The 18,790-nt window shown below is 37.2% G+C and overlaps 1 protein-coding gene across 1 annotated transcript; it reads left to right on the forward strand.

Annotated features, from left to right (window-relative positions):
- Positions 1 to 114: 114 nt before the first annotated feature.
- Positions 115 to 17,733, forward strand: LOC139114126 (uncharacterized). Its single transcript, XM_070675655.1, has 11 exons — positions 115 to 226; positions 810 to 1,874; positions 2,618 to 2,799; positions 4,235 to 4,570; positions 7,505 to 7,634; positions 8,814 to 9,028; positions 10,138 to 10,385; positions 12,983 to 13,227; positions 14,466 to 14,668; positions 15,150 to 15,342; positions 16,533 to 17,733. The coding sequence occupies exons 2-11, from the start codon at positions 831 to 833 to the stop codon at positions 16,740 to 16,742; spliced, it is 3,006 nt and encodes a 1,001-aa protein (XP_070531756.1). The 5' UTR covers positions 115 to 226; positions 810 to 830; the 3' UTR covers positions 16,743 to 17,733.
- The last annotated feature ends 1,057 nt before the right edge of the window (positions 17,734 to 18,790 follow it).

Raw genomic sequence — 18,790 nt, forward strand, 5'->3', positions numbered from 1 at the left:
TCTAAATATTACGTTTTGAGAGAAAGTGATATTATTAGACAACGATTACATTAGAATGTTTCAAAGTACTAGTAAATATACATGAACATATAGGGCCTTAATTCTTTGCTAAAAATGGACACTAGAGGGCAGCCGGGTTGGCATGCGCACTGCGTCTGTTCTCCATGGAAATGACAACAATCAACATGGCGACTTCCCAGTCACAAAGTTCGTTTCTGTTAGTTTGGTAAGTTTTTCGCCGTTCTTACATCTGATGTAACGATAGTATAGACTACAGTTAACTGTTCAAAGCGTGAAGGCAAACTGGATTGTGGACTAGACATCGAATTACATCATTTTATGCTTACAAATGAGCACAATGACATGTCACCCAATCGACGTAGGCACAGCAACCGTTCGTCTCAAATTACACGGGGGTCTGGGTGGCACACGATCTACAGAATCGTTACCAACAGCTTGACATGCTGCAGATACCCTTCAATTAATTGCAGCAGCGCTGTCTATCCTTTCTACAAAACACGGTTTCCAATATGGTGTAGTGAGAATGGTGCCAATGACCCGCCTTCTTTGAGGCTTCAGAAATATAGGGCTCCCTCTAGAGAGATGGCCTTTACCTTATTTCTCAAGATTGATTCCATTTCTCATTTTAGAAGGGATAAATTTAGTCATGTTCAGACTGTCTGAGCCAAAATTGTGGTTTGATTGTTATAAGTAAATGTATTTCCAAGAAAACCTTGTTCAAAATTACACCGAATAAAATACATGTTGTTCATTATACGGTACTATTAATTATTATGTATCATTTCAAGACTTAAATAGGGGACAGCAATATGGCAGAAGGAAATGAAGGAGGTTTAGCCAATGGAGAGATGACCGATTCTGGTCTCTTTGATTGCATGGAATCGGAGGAAGTACCTCCAGATCAGACACAGGAGAATGATGGGATTGCTGAGGGTCAGCAAGGGGTACAGAGTCCAAGAGATCCAAACCAGGTGACGGAATCACCGAGTCAGAGGCAAGTCATTGACAGTACACCAGAGAACCAAGATGCGCAAGCTGTGCCAGAAAATAGCTCGGCGTCAAACGGACCGGTCAGTGAAAGTTTACTTAAGAGCAATACACAGGGTGCCAAAGAGGGTAGTGCGGAAGGAGTGTCGGATGAACAAAGTGAACTTCCAAATAAGGGGAATTCTATACCTCAGGAAAACGTTTCTCCGGAAGGAGCAAGTCTGACTGAAAAGACAGTCGTAGGAGAAGGTGATAAATCAACGAGTGCAGGTATCACAGAAACTCAGGACGGACCAGTAGAGGTCGAAATGCCACCACCACCGCTGGCTGAAAGAATGCCTGGTGATGGCCAAGAAGTGCCACAAAACGAGGTTGCAGCCACGCAAATTAAGGATGCTGAGAAGTCTTTAGATAACGCTGAGCAGGCCAAGGCAGAGGACAAGGGGATGCCCAATTATTTAGAAACGAGAAAAAGCACTAGTGTGGATGAAGATTTAAAAGAAGATAGCGTTCCTCGTCCGCAGGGATCAGAAGACGATAGAGACCAAAATGAGACCCCGGAAAAGAAACTTACTAGTCAGGATGAAGTCGCTTCACAACCTGAAGAGAACAACAACATAAGGACTCAACAGGAGACCAGGACACTTCAACCTTCTCAAGACGGGGAGCAAGAAAGTGGAAGAAAAAGTACGCACAGTTCCAAGAGTGTCAAATTTCTCGATGAGAGTCCGTCCCACGAGGAAGGAGCAGAGGACGAGGATGAAGATCGTCAGGTCGCAAACTTTGAGAAATACGTGGAAGAGGAGAGGCAGCAAGGAAGCGATGACGATGACACAGAGAGGACCTCAGAGGATGGAACAGAATCTGTAAGTTGTGTTTGTTTGCTTGTGATACACAAGTGTTCAGATAATGTGTTAATCATCAACAAGACGCCAGCCATAAATTGACCATCATTTATGTCCTGCTGAAAAAAGTGTATCTGTTTCAGCAAAAGATTTTTCATCCATGAAAAAGGAATACATAATCCAGAAACTTGTACTGCCCCGTCACTTTCTATCAACAGCAATTGGCCTCGATATTTGAAGTTGTTGAATACCCAAATTTTCTTCAAAATTTTCTTCAAATGATGTGTAAGATAACTTGAAGATCATGATACTTTAGAGGCCATTGTGAAATAAATCTCCTTACGCTTACATCTAGTTTTCGGCAGAAATACCTGGACCTCAAATTGAGAAACTTAAGATAAATTGTTTCCTTTTTACAACAAATATTCTACCCGTTAAAAAAGTAGCGTCACGAAACTAATTGTGTTTGAAATCAATGAGTAAAACATCAACTGGTTATTTCATACCACTGTTCACCAAAGCCTTAAAAAATAGAAACTTTGCATATTTTTTTGTTGTGAAAATATATTCTTTTGTACAGTTATTAACATATGAGTTAATAACTGTACAAAAGAATATATATTCATATATGAATAGATTGCTCTAAAAGCAGAGGGGTGGCCCACCCCTAAAATTCCCCTTTTGGAGAACCCTACATAACACAAAATTATAAAAGACTGAAAAAAGCTTACATATACATATAATTTCTGTTTAACTATTGACAGAAATCCGAAGGGAGAAGCTCTGATCTCTTTCAAACTGCGGTCAGCGAGGAAAAAATTGAAGAGGCAAAACAGCGCAGAACCTCGGTCATCGACAAGGAGGCTTTTGTAGTGGATTTGTTCGGGAGAACTGAAGTGGAGAAAGAGACCATGGGTGAAGTGATTGAAAAGAAAGCTCAGGAACAGTAAGTCGTTTGTGATTTTCATCACCCTAGGATACAACAATAAAATATAAAAATGAAAGTATAAATAAACGTGCAATACTCTGAAGCTTTGTGTCATAATCAGTCGCTCAATCCAAAATCTTGTTTAAGCTTATCCAATGGCAAGAAATGCAATAATGACAGGCATGTATCATTGATTCATATTGTCCGTGTTTAGAAAGAAAATTTTTGATTGGCAGCTTCATTTTGTAATTACCTGAATTCGAGACTGAACAGCCTGCATAACAAAGTTTTATTTATGTTTAGTTATTGTATTTAATATTACAAGTTAAAGGACCAGTAGCTTTCACTTAAAAGATGATATTTTTTCACTACATTTTTTTCTTTTATTTTAATGTCAACCACAGGTTCATGTTTTACTCACAAAAGTATGTCGAGATACACAGTTATTTAGCTTGTCAGCCTTAGTCCATACATGTGTAAACTGTACTCTTATTTTTGACATCTGAATTCTGGTCCAGACTGGAATTCGAATAACAAAAAAACAAGAACAGTATATTATGCATGTAGAGATGCTGTGTGTACATGTTGTGGGTTTTTTGACATATTTTAGGGACTAGAACAAGAACCTGCAATTTATGTTGAAAAAAATTGTGAAAAAATTGTCAAAAGTTACAGGTATTGGCCCTTTAAGGTAGAACGCACCTTGGGGACAGACATTCGGACTCTCAAACTTTTACAATTCTCTTCTGATATACCACATGTGGAGTTCATTTTAAAGCTCTTGGTGAAAGAAAACTTTTCACCGGCTAAGTTTTTCGAAATCCGAAAATTTTCATTTTTCTCCATAGAGTTAACACAGGGATGGCGGCCATTTTGAATTCCTAATATGGGTAAATCTCGGGTAATTTGTTTCTCTAGTACCAAAATTTGCTTGGTGACTCCCTATTTTTTTTCTTGATTTTGAAAGAGAATGATTGAAAGATTCCTTGAGGAAAGTTAGAGCAAAAGTTTAAGTCTTTCACTTTCGAGGTGCATACTACCTTAATACACCAGCACATTGTTATGTAACCTTGGTAATTTCTTTTTGTTACATAAACAAACATGAGCACTTTCTAGAATGTTGCAATTTGTTACTAGACATCACATTAGAAAGTCAAATTTTGTTGCCTATGTAAAATATACCCTAGTCAATTCTTTCAGATTTTGCTAAAATTTTAATAAAAAGCTGTAGCCAATGAAATGAGATGCTCACTTGGTCCAAATTATCAAAAATTACAGAAAAATTCATAAAAATTGGTTAAATGTTGCACTAAATGTTGGTTGGAAAAATTACAGCACTCAAAGTGTTAAATTTGTTTAGCATTCAAATAAAGTACTAGTATTGAAATTCTGGCAGAGGCCCCTCCTTAATATCTATAAATTTCTTTGAACATATTTTCCTTCTATTTTTCAGTTTTGACAATGCACTCTCCCTGATGCAAGAACAGGACTTTTTCAAAGCAATCATTTCACTGGACAAGGCGCTCAACCTAAAACCGAGAAGAACCGAATATTTCATCAAGAGGGGCGAGTGCTACCTCCAGATCTGCGACTTCCAGTCGGCCATATTGAATTATAAGAAAGCCTGTGTGCTGGACCCAGAGAATGAGGACTACTACAACAGACTCGCCTTCATTTATTTCTTCCAAGGCCAGACACTCTTTGACCAGCACAAGTTTTCCGATGCCTTGGAATCCTTCTCGAGAGCGGCGGAGATGAAACCGGAAATCGTTGGCTATCACACAAGAAGGTAGGATAAGATGTACAGGCTCATTGTGTTGTGGCCTCTCAATAGAAAGCTTCCTGACTTCAAAAACAATGTGGGGAATCACTTATTTACAGTCTGAGAAATTTGTGACAAATTTAATGTAGTACGTGCCTTGAAAGTGAAAGACTTACACTTTTGCTCAAACTTTTGTCTGTGAAACTTTTGACCACTCTTTTGCCAATCAAGAAAAAATCAGGGGTCACCATGCAAATTTAGGTACTAGAGAAAAAAATAACTTAGCATGTACTGATATTTGAAATTCAAAATGACCACCGTCTATGAGGAAAATAAATTTTCAATATTCAAAAAAGTGAGACAGTGGAAATGTTTCTTACTCTAAAAGCTTTAAAATCAACCTCCACAAGTGGTAGAACAGAAATTAATTGTAAAAATTTGAGAGTCTGAATATGTGTCCCTGAGGCACATTCTACCATAAAAGCCAGGGGTCAGTCTCCTTTTGACTGAACTCAACTGGTGCATGTATTTATTACACAGAGATTAACTCCTGTGGATTGATGTATAGACCAAGGCATCCGTAGATTTAATTGTTATGGCACTGGTATAATTTACAGAGCCTGTTTCTTGCATTGACACACAAATGGTGATAGACTTAACACTTTCAGAAATAAGCCTAGGGAATAAAATGAACAGACACAAATACTGTACAGTAGAGAAGCCATTCCTCTCAATGAGAATACGTGGAAATTATCAGTATTTATCACAAAAGGCTAAAACAAATTTCGTATGCTGGTTTGTTTCTCGTCCTGAAGTCTTTCACATCAATTATACACTGATGTTTTTTTATTCAAAATATTTTCAGTCTTTTTGAGCTTAGAAGATTGAAATGTTCTACAGCATTGTGACGCCAATGAGTTCATTTTTGAGGACTGTACTGAGACTGGAGGCATATCCTACCAACATTGGCATTTACTGCCATGGGTAGTACTTTGTCAATTTTTGGGGGTAAATTTTTTTCGCTCCAAACAAACAAGAAAAAAATGGTTAATGCAGGCATTCAACATCGATGCAGGATGAAACACGTACAATTTCATTTTTTTTGCCTGATGTTTTTCATGAAATCCTTGTTTTTTCAAAGACAGATTTGCATATTATAGGCCCTCACAAATAATATTTCAGTTGAAGCACATTTTGTAATAATAATACAATCAACATAAATTTGATCACTACATATATATACTGTATATTTGTCAAATTTTATGTTTCCCCTTTTGTGCATATCCTTGACCGTTTACTAATCTGGAAAGCTGTCTTTTGAAATCAAATAGTGAAAAAAGTAGTGACAGATTGTAAGCTGGTGTAGAAGTGCTGTGTGCTTTCATGTACATTGTATACCATATCATAATTCAATGCAATTACAGGCTTTCTCCTGCTCTGAAAGAAATTGCCATTTGAATTTCTGTTTGATTCCAGTCCATATTTAACAGTGTTTTCTGAAACTTCATTGTTAATCCAGATTAAATTTTACATGTGTCTCATAAGGCAGACCAAACTGTTTGGGTCAACTACAAAAAAAACTTCAATATTTTGTAGCTTACAGATGTAAGATATGTGTGAGGATACATGGATGTTCTCATTGAAGTACAAATTCCTCACTTGTAAACCATTGATATTTAGCCACGGTCACATGCTTGGATTAGTATTTTCATGATGGTCCAATAAATTTGATCAAGATTCAAAACTTCCCCAGTGTTTTTATTAATCCTTTTATCCTGCCAGGCATATCACTTTCCCATCTGATACATGCGAGTCAGTAAATAGCAGTATTGTAAGCTAAAAGCTATGTATTTTAACCCCGGGACCGTCTCAGATTGTCGCAGAAGTTCAAGAAACGAAATTCCTTCGTTTAGATTAAAACCCCCTCCCCCCTCCCCCTAAACGAAACTTCAAAAGTGCGAAATGTTCATGTCTGCCTCAGAGTACAATGTTGCATTTTGCTATAGCTACTAAAGACGTATTTCCCTTGCCACATTACAATTAAAGTAAACGATCAGATTTGAGTACTAACAGGGCATTTTACCGCATAAAAGTTTCATTTTATTTTACTTCCCTTTTTGCATCTCTTGTTCTGTTCCTTGTCTTTGTGAACACGCAATTTGTACTTGGTAGGGGCGGTAAATAAGCGAAAAACTTTGACAAGGGGGCCCAGGCATGTTCAATCATATTAAAACGACTATGACCAGGTGCATAACAAGTGAGAATAAAGACATCTAGTGGTTAGAGCAGACGCTTATAAATAGCACATTTTAAAAAAAAAATGATACTTTTTGTCTTTGTATAATTTGATGAATGAAATGTTTAGGATACAATGTTCCTATCGGTAAATTGTGTTTGGGGCACAAACGAGATGGAAACAGTTACAAATTTGTTGGCACGAGTGTGCAGTTTTTCTTTAATGTAAAATAAACACACGAAAACTTGTGATCACAAAATAAAAGTGCGAAAGTGAAGTTCACTAATTGAATGGAGGTCAAACCCCCTCCCCCCCTAAACGAATAAATTTCGCTTTTTGAACTTCTGCGACAATCTGAGACGGTCCCTAACCCCAGGACTTTCACTTCCTTAATTGGCATGGAATATCTACTGTAGCAGGTTTAGTCAGTGAAAATTTTGTTCTCAGTGTCTGTGTTTTCAGGGGCCAGTAACTGTTCAAGTCTTTGTTTAAATGCAATGCATTGGATACGTTATGCGTCACTGGTGTTAACCTGATGTGACACATGAACTTGGCAACTTAAGGATTAAAAGAACTCTGTTGCCATCGATTTAAGAACGGCATCCATTTCTGAACACAGGGGCAAAGCTGCGGTTATAAGTTAACAACAATTTCTGTCCAACCATATGCAAGCAGATGATAATTGTAAAGATGACATCTTGAGATATTCTGTGATTGAATTACAGTGTTGCGTGTCTGGCTGCTTTACAACGACATGGAGAGTGTCTGGCATTGGTCAACAAACGACTGGAAGTGGAACATGAAAACCCTGACCTGTACATAATGAGGGCCAGGCTGCATGAACTCTTCAGAAATGTATGTACCCACTACACTGTCAGTTTTAAAACTTATGAATTATCATTTTTCCTTTGTTGAAAATAATTTCATCAATATACAGGACTGAGAAAATCATCCTCTGTGGTCTCATTCTTACTGCAACAATTAATTTTTTTTCTCAGACCAATTGGTCCAACTGTTTCCTCTTGAGTACATCAACCATGCAAAGTTTGGTGCCAGAGAAACACATTATCCTAAAATTTACCGACAAGTCAATTCAAAATGGCCGCCATCACTGTGTTGCTGTTAACTCTATGGGGAAATAAAGTTTTCCATTTTAGAAAAATAAAGAAAAGAGAGTGAAAATTTTTCTTACTCCAAGAGCTTTAAAATGAGCCCCCACGAGTGGTAGATTAGAAAAGGATTGTAAAAATTTGAGAGTCCGAATATCTGTCCTCGAGGCATAGCTTAACCTTAATGAAGGTTTATTTATGATTGGGGCGGCATATGTTTGCTCATCTCTGAAAATGTTACCATACGTGGCATGCTTTGATTTGAAGAGAAACACTTGTGCTTCTTTGAGGACTGTAATTCAAAAATATTACAAAATACAAATTGCAGACACCTTTAAATGCACCTGCAATTCCATTCTCAAGAATAATAGTTATAATGTTACATCTCGTCCTTCCTTGGAAATCAATAATGGACAGTCAAAATATAGAATTTTTGCAGAATGCGCCTTTGGGATGCTGTTGGCCGCACGGACAAAATCATACTGTTCTTTGATGGTCCTCTGCTGGTGTTAACTAACTCATGTTGAAACCTGCAGGGAAAATTTTCACGTTTTTCGAGGTTTTTAGTGAAAACCAGAAATGTTTACATTGTCACACAGAAAACTTAAAACAGAAGGGAAGCCTCTTTAAATGTCAAGTATGAGTAAATTTGGGGTAAATTGAGTGATAAGCCTTGACTTTTTTCATGAATAAGGACAAGAATAACATAAAATCTCCTTGAGCAAAGAATGAACAAAGATGTAGAATCTTCATTTTCAAGGGACATACTACCATTAATTTACAAACAGGTTGTATTTCAATTTTCTATGATTATTAATATGCCTACAACGTGCCCGTTGCCAAGGATGAGTGATATGTAACTATGCACCCAACACATCTACACATACATCTCACATATATGATTTTTCCCTCCAAAACACTGCAGACTACTCTGTGCTTCTACGATCTGAAGGATGCCCTGCAACTGAACCCGGAGCAAGCGGAGGCCTTGATGATGATGGGAAAACTTGAAGACAAGGCCAACGAGTACAAGGCGCAGGCTGTCCGGATGAACCTGGCCGGCAAATGCAAGGAAGCGTTACAGAAGATATCCATGGCCATAGAAACCAATCCTACAGTTGCAGAGTACCATGTTTTAAGGTGGGTCTAAGTTTAGGTGTTGTTGCCATGGCAACTTTTTCACTCGCTGGGAACTTGGCTTCAAATATTCAGAAATCCAACCTGATGTAAAATTGTTAAATCATTTCTGTTAACAAATCAAGAAAATTATCTATTTCACCATAATTTTTTCACCTCTTCAAACATTCACCTTGAAGAACCTGTACCTAAGATACTGATAGATTTACAAGAGTAAATTGTGTCTGCTTGAACAACTACACGTAAATCTGATGCAAAATAGGATTAGCATTGTATTACAGCTGTAGGGCATCCATAATACAAACCCCTGATGGAGTCCTTGGCTGTAAATTCACCCTCAATGTACAATTTAGCCTCATAATATACATGTATATGAGATATTATCCAAATCTGTATCAAAATGCTGGCCACCGACACCAAGACTCCATTCCAGACACTGTTAGTTCCAACCCAGGGACTTTCAAGTTCAGCGGTTAAATAATTCATCTGCTGTATTTTAAATTCTCTGTTGATATCACAATACCTAGGTGTGTCATTTTGTGTGTAGGCACAGACTTGCACTCCCACTAGGTCTGTGATTCTGAGGTTTTCAAGCAGGAAAATTTGTCAAAAGAACTGGCTTTGCATTGTGCTAGATATCTCACATTTCTGTGTGACTGTTACCATTGTTGTAGACATGTAGTCTGAAATCGGAGCGACTGGTACATGTACCGGTATGTCTGGAAATAGACTAAGCATTAACCAGTTTTTGTCAGTTTCAACTTTTGTAAACTTTTCAAGGCTGATTCGATATGTATATATATATATATATATATATATATATATATATATATATATATATATATATATATATATATATATATATATATATATATATATATATATATATACATATATATGTATATATACTTATATACTCAGGGTGAAACTAAGGGAAACAGACCGTTCCATGTTCAAAGAAATGTTTCATGACATCATTCACAAATGCTTTGTATGATGCAGAGATATTGAAAATTTTATGTTGCTGTTCACAAAACTTTAGTGGTTATTGATGCAATCGTGTTCTAACTCTCCTCATCGTGAAATTGATGTTTTGCTCCACTCCTACGCAGAGGAGCACTTCACCGAAGACTCCAGGACTTCAACTCGGCAATTGACGACTACCTGCTGGCCCTTGACAAGACCGACCATGACGAGGAGCACCCGACCTATCAGGACTCTCAGAGGCAACTGCTGCTCACGTACAATGACTTTGCTGTTGAGTGCTTCACCAAGGGGTTCTTTGACGAGGCCATTATCCTGCTTAACAAAGCCATCAAGGGAGAAAAGCGCGAGAAAGGACTTTATGTTAATAGAGGAGGTAAGTCTTCCTCCCCTCACCACCCCCCTCCCCCCCCAAAAAAAAAAAAAAAAAAAAAAAAAAAAAAAAAAAAAAAAAAAAAATTCTTATCCATAACATTTGGTGACACTGATGCTGTGACCTATTTTAATTTTTCTGCGTAGCCCCTTTTGTTTTAGACAATTACTGCCACAGTTATTGTGCTGTTTTTTTCACTAAATGCAAAACACATTCTCTCTTTTAGAATCCAGGTTATGATGGGAAGACAACTTGGCCGATCATATCCAATGATTTGTCTTGATATGATGTCTTTAAAAATAATAGATGTTGTGTTTCAAGTGATTGTCTCAGACTACCACGGCAAGGATTTTGGTGAATACATGCATGAAGAGAAAAAAAGATATGACTGCACAGGTCTTGAAATGATGCCCGCAACAGCGTGAAACAAATTTTAATTCTTTCGGGGAGTAAATGAAAGCTGAGGTCTCATGTCGCTTCCCTTTCGTCTGCAGTGCCACTGTAAGCTGGTGCCAGCATTTCAGAAACATGAGACCATTCACATATCACGGGGGAAAATAAAAAGCGACAGTTGAATATGCATGGAGGGTTATTTACAGTGAATATGTAGAGCTACTGGTATATTGAATCCAGTACATTATGCAGTTCATTGAATTGAGCAACTTTTGCATAATTTACAATTCTAAGAACTGATACTGGTACCACAGCGTGACAGCGTTAATCATTAAATTCACTTGCAGCAGTTTAAGTGCAAAGTGAGATGCGTTATTGTTAAGGTTTTGCTTTCACAGCTTAATCGAATCAGTGTAGATTTTGTGCCAAAATATTCGTAGATAAGATAGCGGAATATTTGTGTGGCATTCAGCAACAGAAAAAAAAGCTTGAAAAATCCATGAAGGCTTTAGCATTTTTGTTTGTACCATGCAATACAAGTGTACAGCATCTAATTTGTGTATTTCTGGCATTTGATAATTCTATTCAACTGTATTAAGGTAGTACATGCCCCAAAAACTTGAAGACTTCAACTTTTTCTCAAACTTTCCTTAGTGAAACTTTCAACCATTCCTCTTACCAATCAAGAATAAAAGTTAGGGGTCACCATGAATAGTTTGGTACATGTACTGGCGAAACAAATTCCGTGACATTTACTGATATTTGAAATTCAAAATGGCTGCCATCTCTGTGTTAACTATATGGGGAGAAATAAATTTTGATTGTCATGAAAGTAAGACGTTGAAAACTTTACTTACTCCAAGAGTTTCAAAATGAGTCCCAACAAGAGGCAGACCAAGAAAGTATTGTAAAACTAGCACACTGTAGACTCTGAAAATCTATACCCAAGGCATATCCAACCTTTAAGTAAACCGTATTTTTCTTTGATTGCCTTTATATACATGTACATGTATTATCAGATTGTGTCTAGAAAGAGCATTTTCCTGTAAGAATGAATTTTTTGTCATTTAATAGAATATTTTCCGTCAGAATCATTTCTCTTTGGAAAGAAATGAATTCTTACCATAAAATAACTCTGATTGAGTTCAAATTAAAAACAAAGAATAGCAGAACCATCATTTGCCGCATTATTTCATTGTTAATGGACCTGAGATATGGCTGTGTTATTGTGGATTTAGGTACTTTTCTATGTATGGCACTGAGTATTAAAAATACAAAGTAAATGCACACGAAAAAAAAAGCAAAAGATAAGGCCATGTCAAGCAAAGCAAATATTTCCTCTTCTTTTCCAGTTGTGCATTTATCATCTTTGACATTGTGGAGATAAAATTCTGTGTCAATATGTCAAATGATATGTGTAAAATATCCCCAAAAAACATACCCTTTATGTGATTTTGAGAAGATTATGATATTGAAACAAAATACTGAATGGAGATGATCAAATCGGTAACACATTGCACCGAATCATATGCCACAAACTGTGGCCTGCTTTATGCACCCTGCTGGCTTTTATAGATCCAACACTGAAGAACAAAGCCGCCCGCAATCAAGCTTCATGATGGAATATCTTTTTCCCACTGATCTGTTTCTGCCTGGGAAATGTTACACTCTGCAATGGATTTTTGAGATAAACAAACTCATCATGGATAATGATAATCATCATCATCATCTCATAAACACAGCTGGTCCTATCAGGAATGCATTGCACATTCCAAGTTATAAATCAGAGCTTAACAGTGGCGGTGCTTTCTCGAGTCCCGTGCCACACATTTCAAAGGCACTTTGTTCTGAAAGTATGAAAGCCTACAACAGCTGAACTTTCAATTGTTCAGTGCCATTGAACACTATTTCGTTGTTGATACTGGCACTGTAAAACTACTTTGATTGATCGATTGAATGCATTGTCATCATCATCATCATCATCATTATCATTATCATCATCATCATCATCATCATCATCATCATCATCATCATCATCATCATTATCATCATCATCATCATCATCATCATCATCATTATCATTATCATCATCATCATCATCATCATCATCATCGTTTGATTATCTATATAATATATCATTCAGTCTAACATTTATTTGATTATATTAATATTTAAATTTCGATTTGGCATTTTTTTTGTATTCACAGACTGTTTTTTCAAGCAAGATGAGCTCCAGTTTGCCCTGGCAGACTACCATCAAGCGTTAGAGTTGGACCAAGAAGACTGGACGATACGGGCCAGGATAGCAAACATCCACAACGAATTCGGTCTTCTGGACTACGACGAGCGCAGTTACCAAGAGGCCGAAGCCAGGTTCACTATCGCCATCAAGCACAACCCCAGGGTTGCCCAGTATTATGTGTCAAGGTCAAAAGTACGCTACATGATGGAGGTAATTCTTAGACTATTTATCCTTCCCTTTGCCCCTGTAAAGAATGAGATAAGATATGGAAGTTTGACACAATCGCTGTGCATTTTTTATGGGCAAGCTGTCTGAAAACGTTCCACAATTTTTTGAATACATATTTATGAATTATTTGCCGGTTTCTATGGTAACCAAATTTAGTTTAATGATAATGTCTCAATAATTAATTATCTATATAAGCTATAAATTTTAGCAAAAATTCCTGCTGATGATTCTGCTTTCGTTCAACGCATGTTTCGACATCTTTCTAACAATCTTGTGAAGTTAGCATGGAGCTTTGTACAGTATGGAGCATCACATAGAAATGCTTTTAGAAATTCTGAAAGTTGCAAAAATTTATTTTATTCAAGGTTTCAAAATCAGATTTCAGCTATGATTCTGTATGTAGCTTTCAATTAGGAATTTCATGATATCTGATCCGTTTCCCATTATCAATGTATTTAATGTCATTTCTAATGTCCTGGGTGTAGAAGTCAGATCCATATTGGCACAAAGTAGGGGTTGAATTGGTTTCTAAGGTCAGTTGATAATGAGTGCCAGATGAAGAGAATTGCTTCCAGAATGCATTACATTCAAGTGGCAGGGATGAACTATCACATTCAAACCACACTTCAAGTGATGAACAGTCAAGCTGCTGTGTGTATCAAGTACATAACATCAGCAGTTTCTCAGGACTGCTGCAACTCATGTTTGTACAAAGTTGTGCATCTTTCCTGTGGATTTTTAAAGATGGCTACAGAGAGATTTCATTTTACCTTTTGAAACAGAGAAAAGCTCTGTTCGAAAGCACTGTGAAAAGCTGTCCTCATAGACACCTCTCTTAATATGACACCTTTATCAAAGAAAATATTTTGAACCAACAGTTGCAAGTTGAACAGAATTTTACCAATCTTGTAACCCTTGGCGTCTGGTTGAAATGTACCGATAAATCTCCGCATTATTATCATAGGTCAGCAGGGGTTCAGAGTTCAACTGGTGAAAGAGCACCTTTCTATTCAGAACACTTTTGCCACACAAAGCAGTGTTCTTATTAGACAGGTTTCATGCTGTAATTGACAAGTTACACTGTAATATAAGAATACGTTCGGTAATTTCCTGTATGATTGTCAACATCTCGTTTATCCTGTGAAACCCATAAATTGAGGTGTTACTGCAATACTGTGCAACACTCTCTAATCGGTCATCTCATTGTAAAACTATTTCAGAATCATGGAGGTGCCAGACAAGACCTTTTGCTAGCGTTACACGTGGATCCAAGCAACGATGAACTCATGTCCCTGCTTCCGAGGCTCTTTCCGGGCAAGGGAGTCGGCGATGTGATGCGGAGTAAAGCGGCCAGAGCTGCCAAACTTGCCATTGAGAATGCTGTGGTCATGGCGTCGCCTGTGAAATTGCCAAGTTTGCCAGAGTAAGTTCGGAGTGCTGTTCAAGTTTCTTTAATGTGTGGCATATTGTTATCAATTCAGCATGCTATGACGGGAAGTTCGCATAATGTGTATCCCCACCTCCTGGGTGAAAAAGAAATTCAGTCAGTACATGCCTTCAAACTGAAAGATTTAAATTTTACCTCAAACTTTCCTCATTGAAACTGGTAAATCACTCTTTAAAATCAGATTACAAGGCCAAGTTGAATGACATCACTCACGGCTTATAAAAAGGATTTGAAATTTTTTTTCTCCACTCGAAAACGTAACAAATTGTATTATCAACTTTATTAGTCTGGCTGTCATAACATCTGTTAAATCAGTTCATTGAAACAACAGTCCATATCATATGTAGAATCACTTGTTTCAATAAAATATACTGGAAAAATAAAAATCAGATTTTTATTCATTTATTTATTTATTTATTTATTTATTTACTTACTGTTTGACATTTTACCGTATCAGAGGTGAAGGTAGTAGCGAGACACAGACCAAGGATTCGGCTGAAGAGTCAGAAGACAAACTGACATCAAAACCGCTCTCCCTTCCTGGCACAGCCTTCAGTTACAAGACGACGTACAAACCTGGCTTTCCAGACCTAAAAGCCTGCGTCGATGAGATGGAGTTCCACAAAGAAATCCTAAAAGGAAAGAAAAGGGTAGGTTGTGAATGAATTCAGTGGCCGTGTGAGGAGCCTCATAATGGGACCAAATTTTTATCAGGCTGTGGCCAACCTTATTACATGCCTCCTGTATTGAATGACGGTCATGCACTCCATAAGATTCAATGGTACTCAATGATGATGTCGTGGGCCGCATAGTCATCATTTGACTGAAAGTGAACTTGAACTTTTTTTAGCTTGACAACTTAGGGTTTAAATATGTTCAAATTACATGTGTTAATCCAGTTTTTAAAAAATTATGCCTGAAAAAATTTGATAAATCGCATTGCCATTTTATGATAAAAATTGTTTGATCGTTAGCGGATTTTCGTCTAAAATGAAAATAAAGTATATGATTGACATTGGCCTATAAAGCAAGACATTTGGAGTGCAAACTATATGAGAGAGGCATGTAGTAAAAACATCATAGCCCAAACAAGGGACTATGTACCCTTGAGACAGGAGACAATATGCCTCTTGACATTGGGCAAATGGTCACTTACACTCAAAACACAAAGTCCCTTATTTGGGCTTTAATATATTGTGTTGTTTGGTCTCATTTATTGGCTTGATATTTTTCACGAATTGTTAAAAAAATAAAAATCAATGCCATATGGCTTTTACTGAGAGAGCCAATGTACATAATAGATGCTACTTCAAGACACAGGCAAGAAGAGTATTTTTTCAGAGGTATCATGTTATGAATTGTGAGAAACGTTATTTCTAGATTTCATGAGAGTCTAAAAATACCCCTGGTTTCTCTGTTCATCTAAACAATTTTGACCGAGGGAGAACATTTGAAAAATGGCAATTTATAATCTGATGGGATTGAAGCCATTGTGGTATGCCATACGTAGATCTCAGTTCCTGATGATGCAAAGCAATTTTTCACATGGTTACAGGACAGATGTTACACAAAAATAAGGAAAGAAACAAGAAAATCTAGAAATTCAGAACCATGTAAAATATCACCAAAATCTTTCTTATGTTGTCAGATTGACTCACTGACAAAAAATTCCTTATGTTGAATGTACGTATTCTGATCTAGGGTCTCATCTTAGGTGCATTCTAGTTGTGATGATGTCAGCATGTAAAGACAAGATCTGTTTGTTCAAAGAAAGTTTTAAGAATCTTGAAAATCCATGGTGAGTCAAACAATAATTGTTGATTAATTCCTGTTTTCGTAGATAACCCATAAAGTCAAGAAAATGTTGCATGAGAGGAACAGCCTGAGATACGACGGACCGAAACTGGCCCCGCAACCTCCTGCGAGACCGGTGGCAGTCAGAGGTGGTGCCTTGGGGTCAAAGGGCATGGTGTCGGTGGTGAATCCGACGGAAAAACAACAGAAAGCTGCAGGGTGGCGCACATACTCTCTTGGCATATCGCCAACATAGCAAAACATCCTGATGGACTCAGCGAGATTTGGAGATTACAGAAAAAACTTTATGAGATGTTACGACATCTTTCATTGCCAAATTTTTTGTCTATACTGATATGAAGCCTTGAAGCGTGAAGCTGGCCTTGCTTTCAGATTTACGTTTGATATGGTCTGTTTCATATCCTCAAGCAAAGTTCAACACAAAGAAGGGCGCATTGTGACTGTCGTCTACATGAGGCACTGGTTTTTTTCACCTTGATAAATGTTGGAATTTTGGTTTCCGTTACTTGCATTGTGCTATGGGCAGCATAGACCTATGAAAGGTTTTCTGTGTAATGTACAGAGAACAGTTACTGCCCTGCTGTGAGATTTCTGTTTTGCATTGAGTGTTCTAAGCCTTCGCCAAAAACAAATCCTCTCAGTGACTATCCTGAGGCTATTGTCTTCGTAAATTATTCAAACATAGGTCGTCACGCCGTCAGCTTCACCCTGCACAGGATTCAACATTTCATTAAAATAAAAACCGTCCAATTATCATTTTCATCCAAGGCTTGATTCTTTCATTGATATGCAATCTGATAAAAACAAAACTTTCATACGAACGAAATTTATCTGCATACCTGAATCCAAGCAAATTTTGTTCCGCTGTGGGGGTGTGACGGTAACGACACTACTTGAATGCCAAGTTCAACATACAAGAAGAATGCATGTTTGCATGTTTTTAGTATTTTCCAAAGAGTTTTTAATTTTTGTGTTGGGAAGTAAACTGTGCCAACGTGAAACAGGAATTTACTTATCTTGTAAATTTTTTTGTGTGCATTGTCGTGGTTCTGTTTCTATGCAAAGTATTGGTGCTGGTGCCATGTGTTAAAAATTTTTTCTATCGAGTCATGTCCTCTTTATCAGTTAGCCCATGACGTATTTTAATACGACACTGAAATTATGTAAATTTTTTGATACATGTAAATATGCATATGTAAATAAATTGTAAATTGTATGAAACAGTTTCCAAGTGTGTTGTACATGTTATGTTTATCAAATATTGTATTTTTAACAATATCCTTGGAATAATTTATGACCATAAAATATATACAGAACTAGCACATCCACCTAAAGATTACATTAAAGGTGTTGTGTGTGTGTGTGTGTGTGTGTGTGTAAGTGTATGTGTGAGGGGCACACAAATTGTTTATAAACAGATTTAGTATACTGTATTATATTACTTCCTGTTTTACTTTTTTTGAAATCCATATCTGGTTCTACATTTGCTGCCATGGTGACAACTGTTTAACAGTGTGAACAGTGTACCAAACCAAGTATTTCTGATATTGTGTGGAGTTGCTGAATTCTAGATAACAGTGAAATATGAAGTGAAAGTCTCGACTCTGGGATCACCTAGCGGTGTAAATCATAGCATTGCTGGCGTGTTCAACGCACTAGATATGATGTCAAATTTCCAAGATCAAATTCATAGGGCTTGCCATGGAAATTAGTAGGATGCGGATGAGACATTTGACCTGTCATTACTCACTTCCCAGATATTGCAACTTACAAAAATGTCAAAAAAAAAATGGATGATAAATGTCAGCATAAGTTGCCAGAGTCATAAGGCTGTGTAAAAATTGCTGAATTTGAGAGAAGAAGGGGATTACTTTTACTGATTTATTGCAATGTCATAAGCCATCAGTGTTAGGCCATGGCAGTTTGAGATGCCCAGTGTCATGTGCCTTCAAACTTGAACATCCGCCTCAGATTTTCCAACTCAATGGAGGCCAATGATCATTGAAGTATATTGGAAATATGTGACACACAACAGATCGTATGTACGGCTGTTGTTGCAGCTTGTAGTCTGAACTATAAGTTCATCAAATGTTATTTCCACTTTCTTGATACAGTGAGAGAGAGAAAGTCTGGATGATCAGATGTGCGTGGACAGACTATCTAAAGTCATGAGAAGCATAGTTAAGTAGGGGATAGCACTGATTGCAAATGATGTCATTTATCTCATTAATATGCAAAAATACATATCTGTTCGCATTTTCCACTAGAAAGACGAAAATTAAA

This window comes from Ptychodera flava, chromosome 16 (genome assembly GCF_041260155.1).
Source record: "Ptychodera flava strain L36383 chromosome 16, AS_Pfla_20210202, whole genome shotgun sequence".
In the NCBI taxonomy this organism is placed as follows: Eukaryota; Metazoa; Hemichordata; class Enteropneusta; family Ptychoderidae; genus Ptychodera; species Ptychodera flava.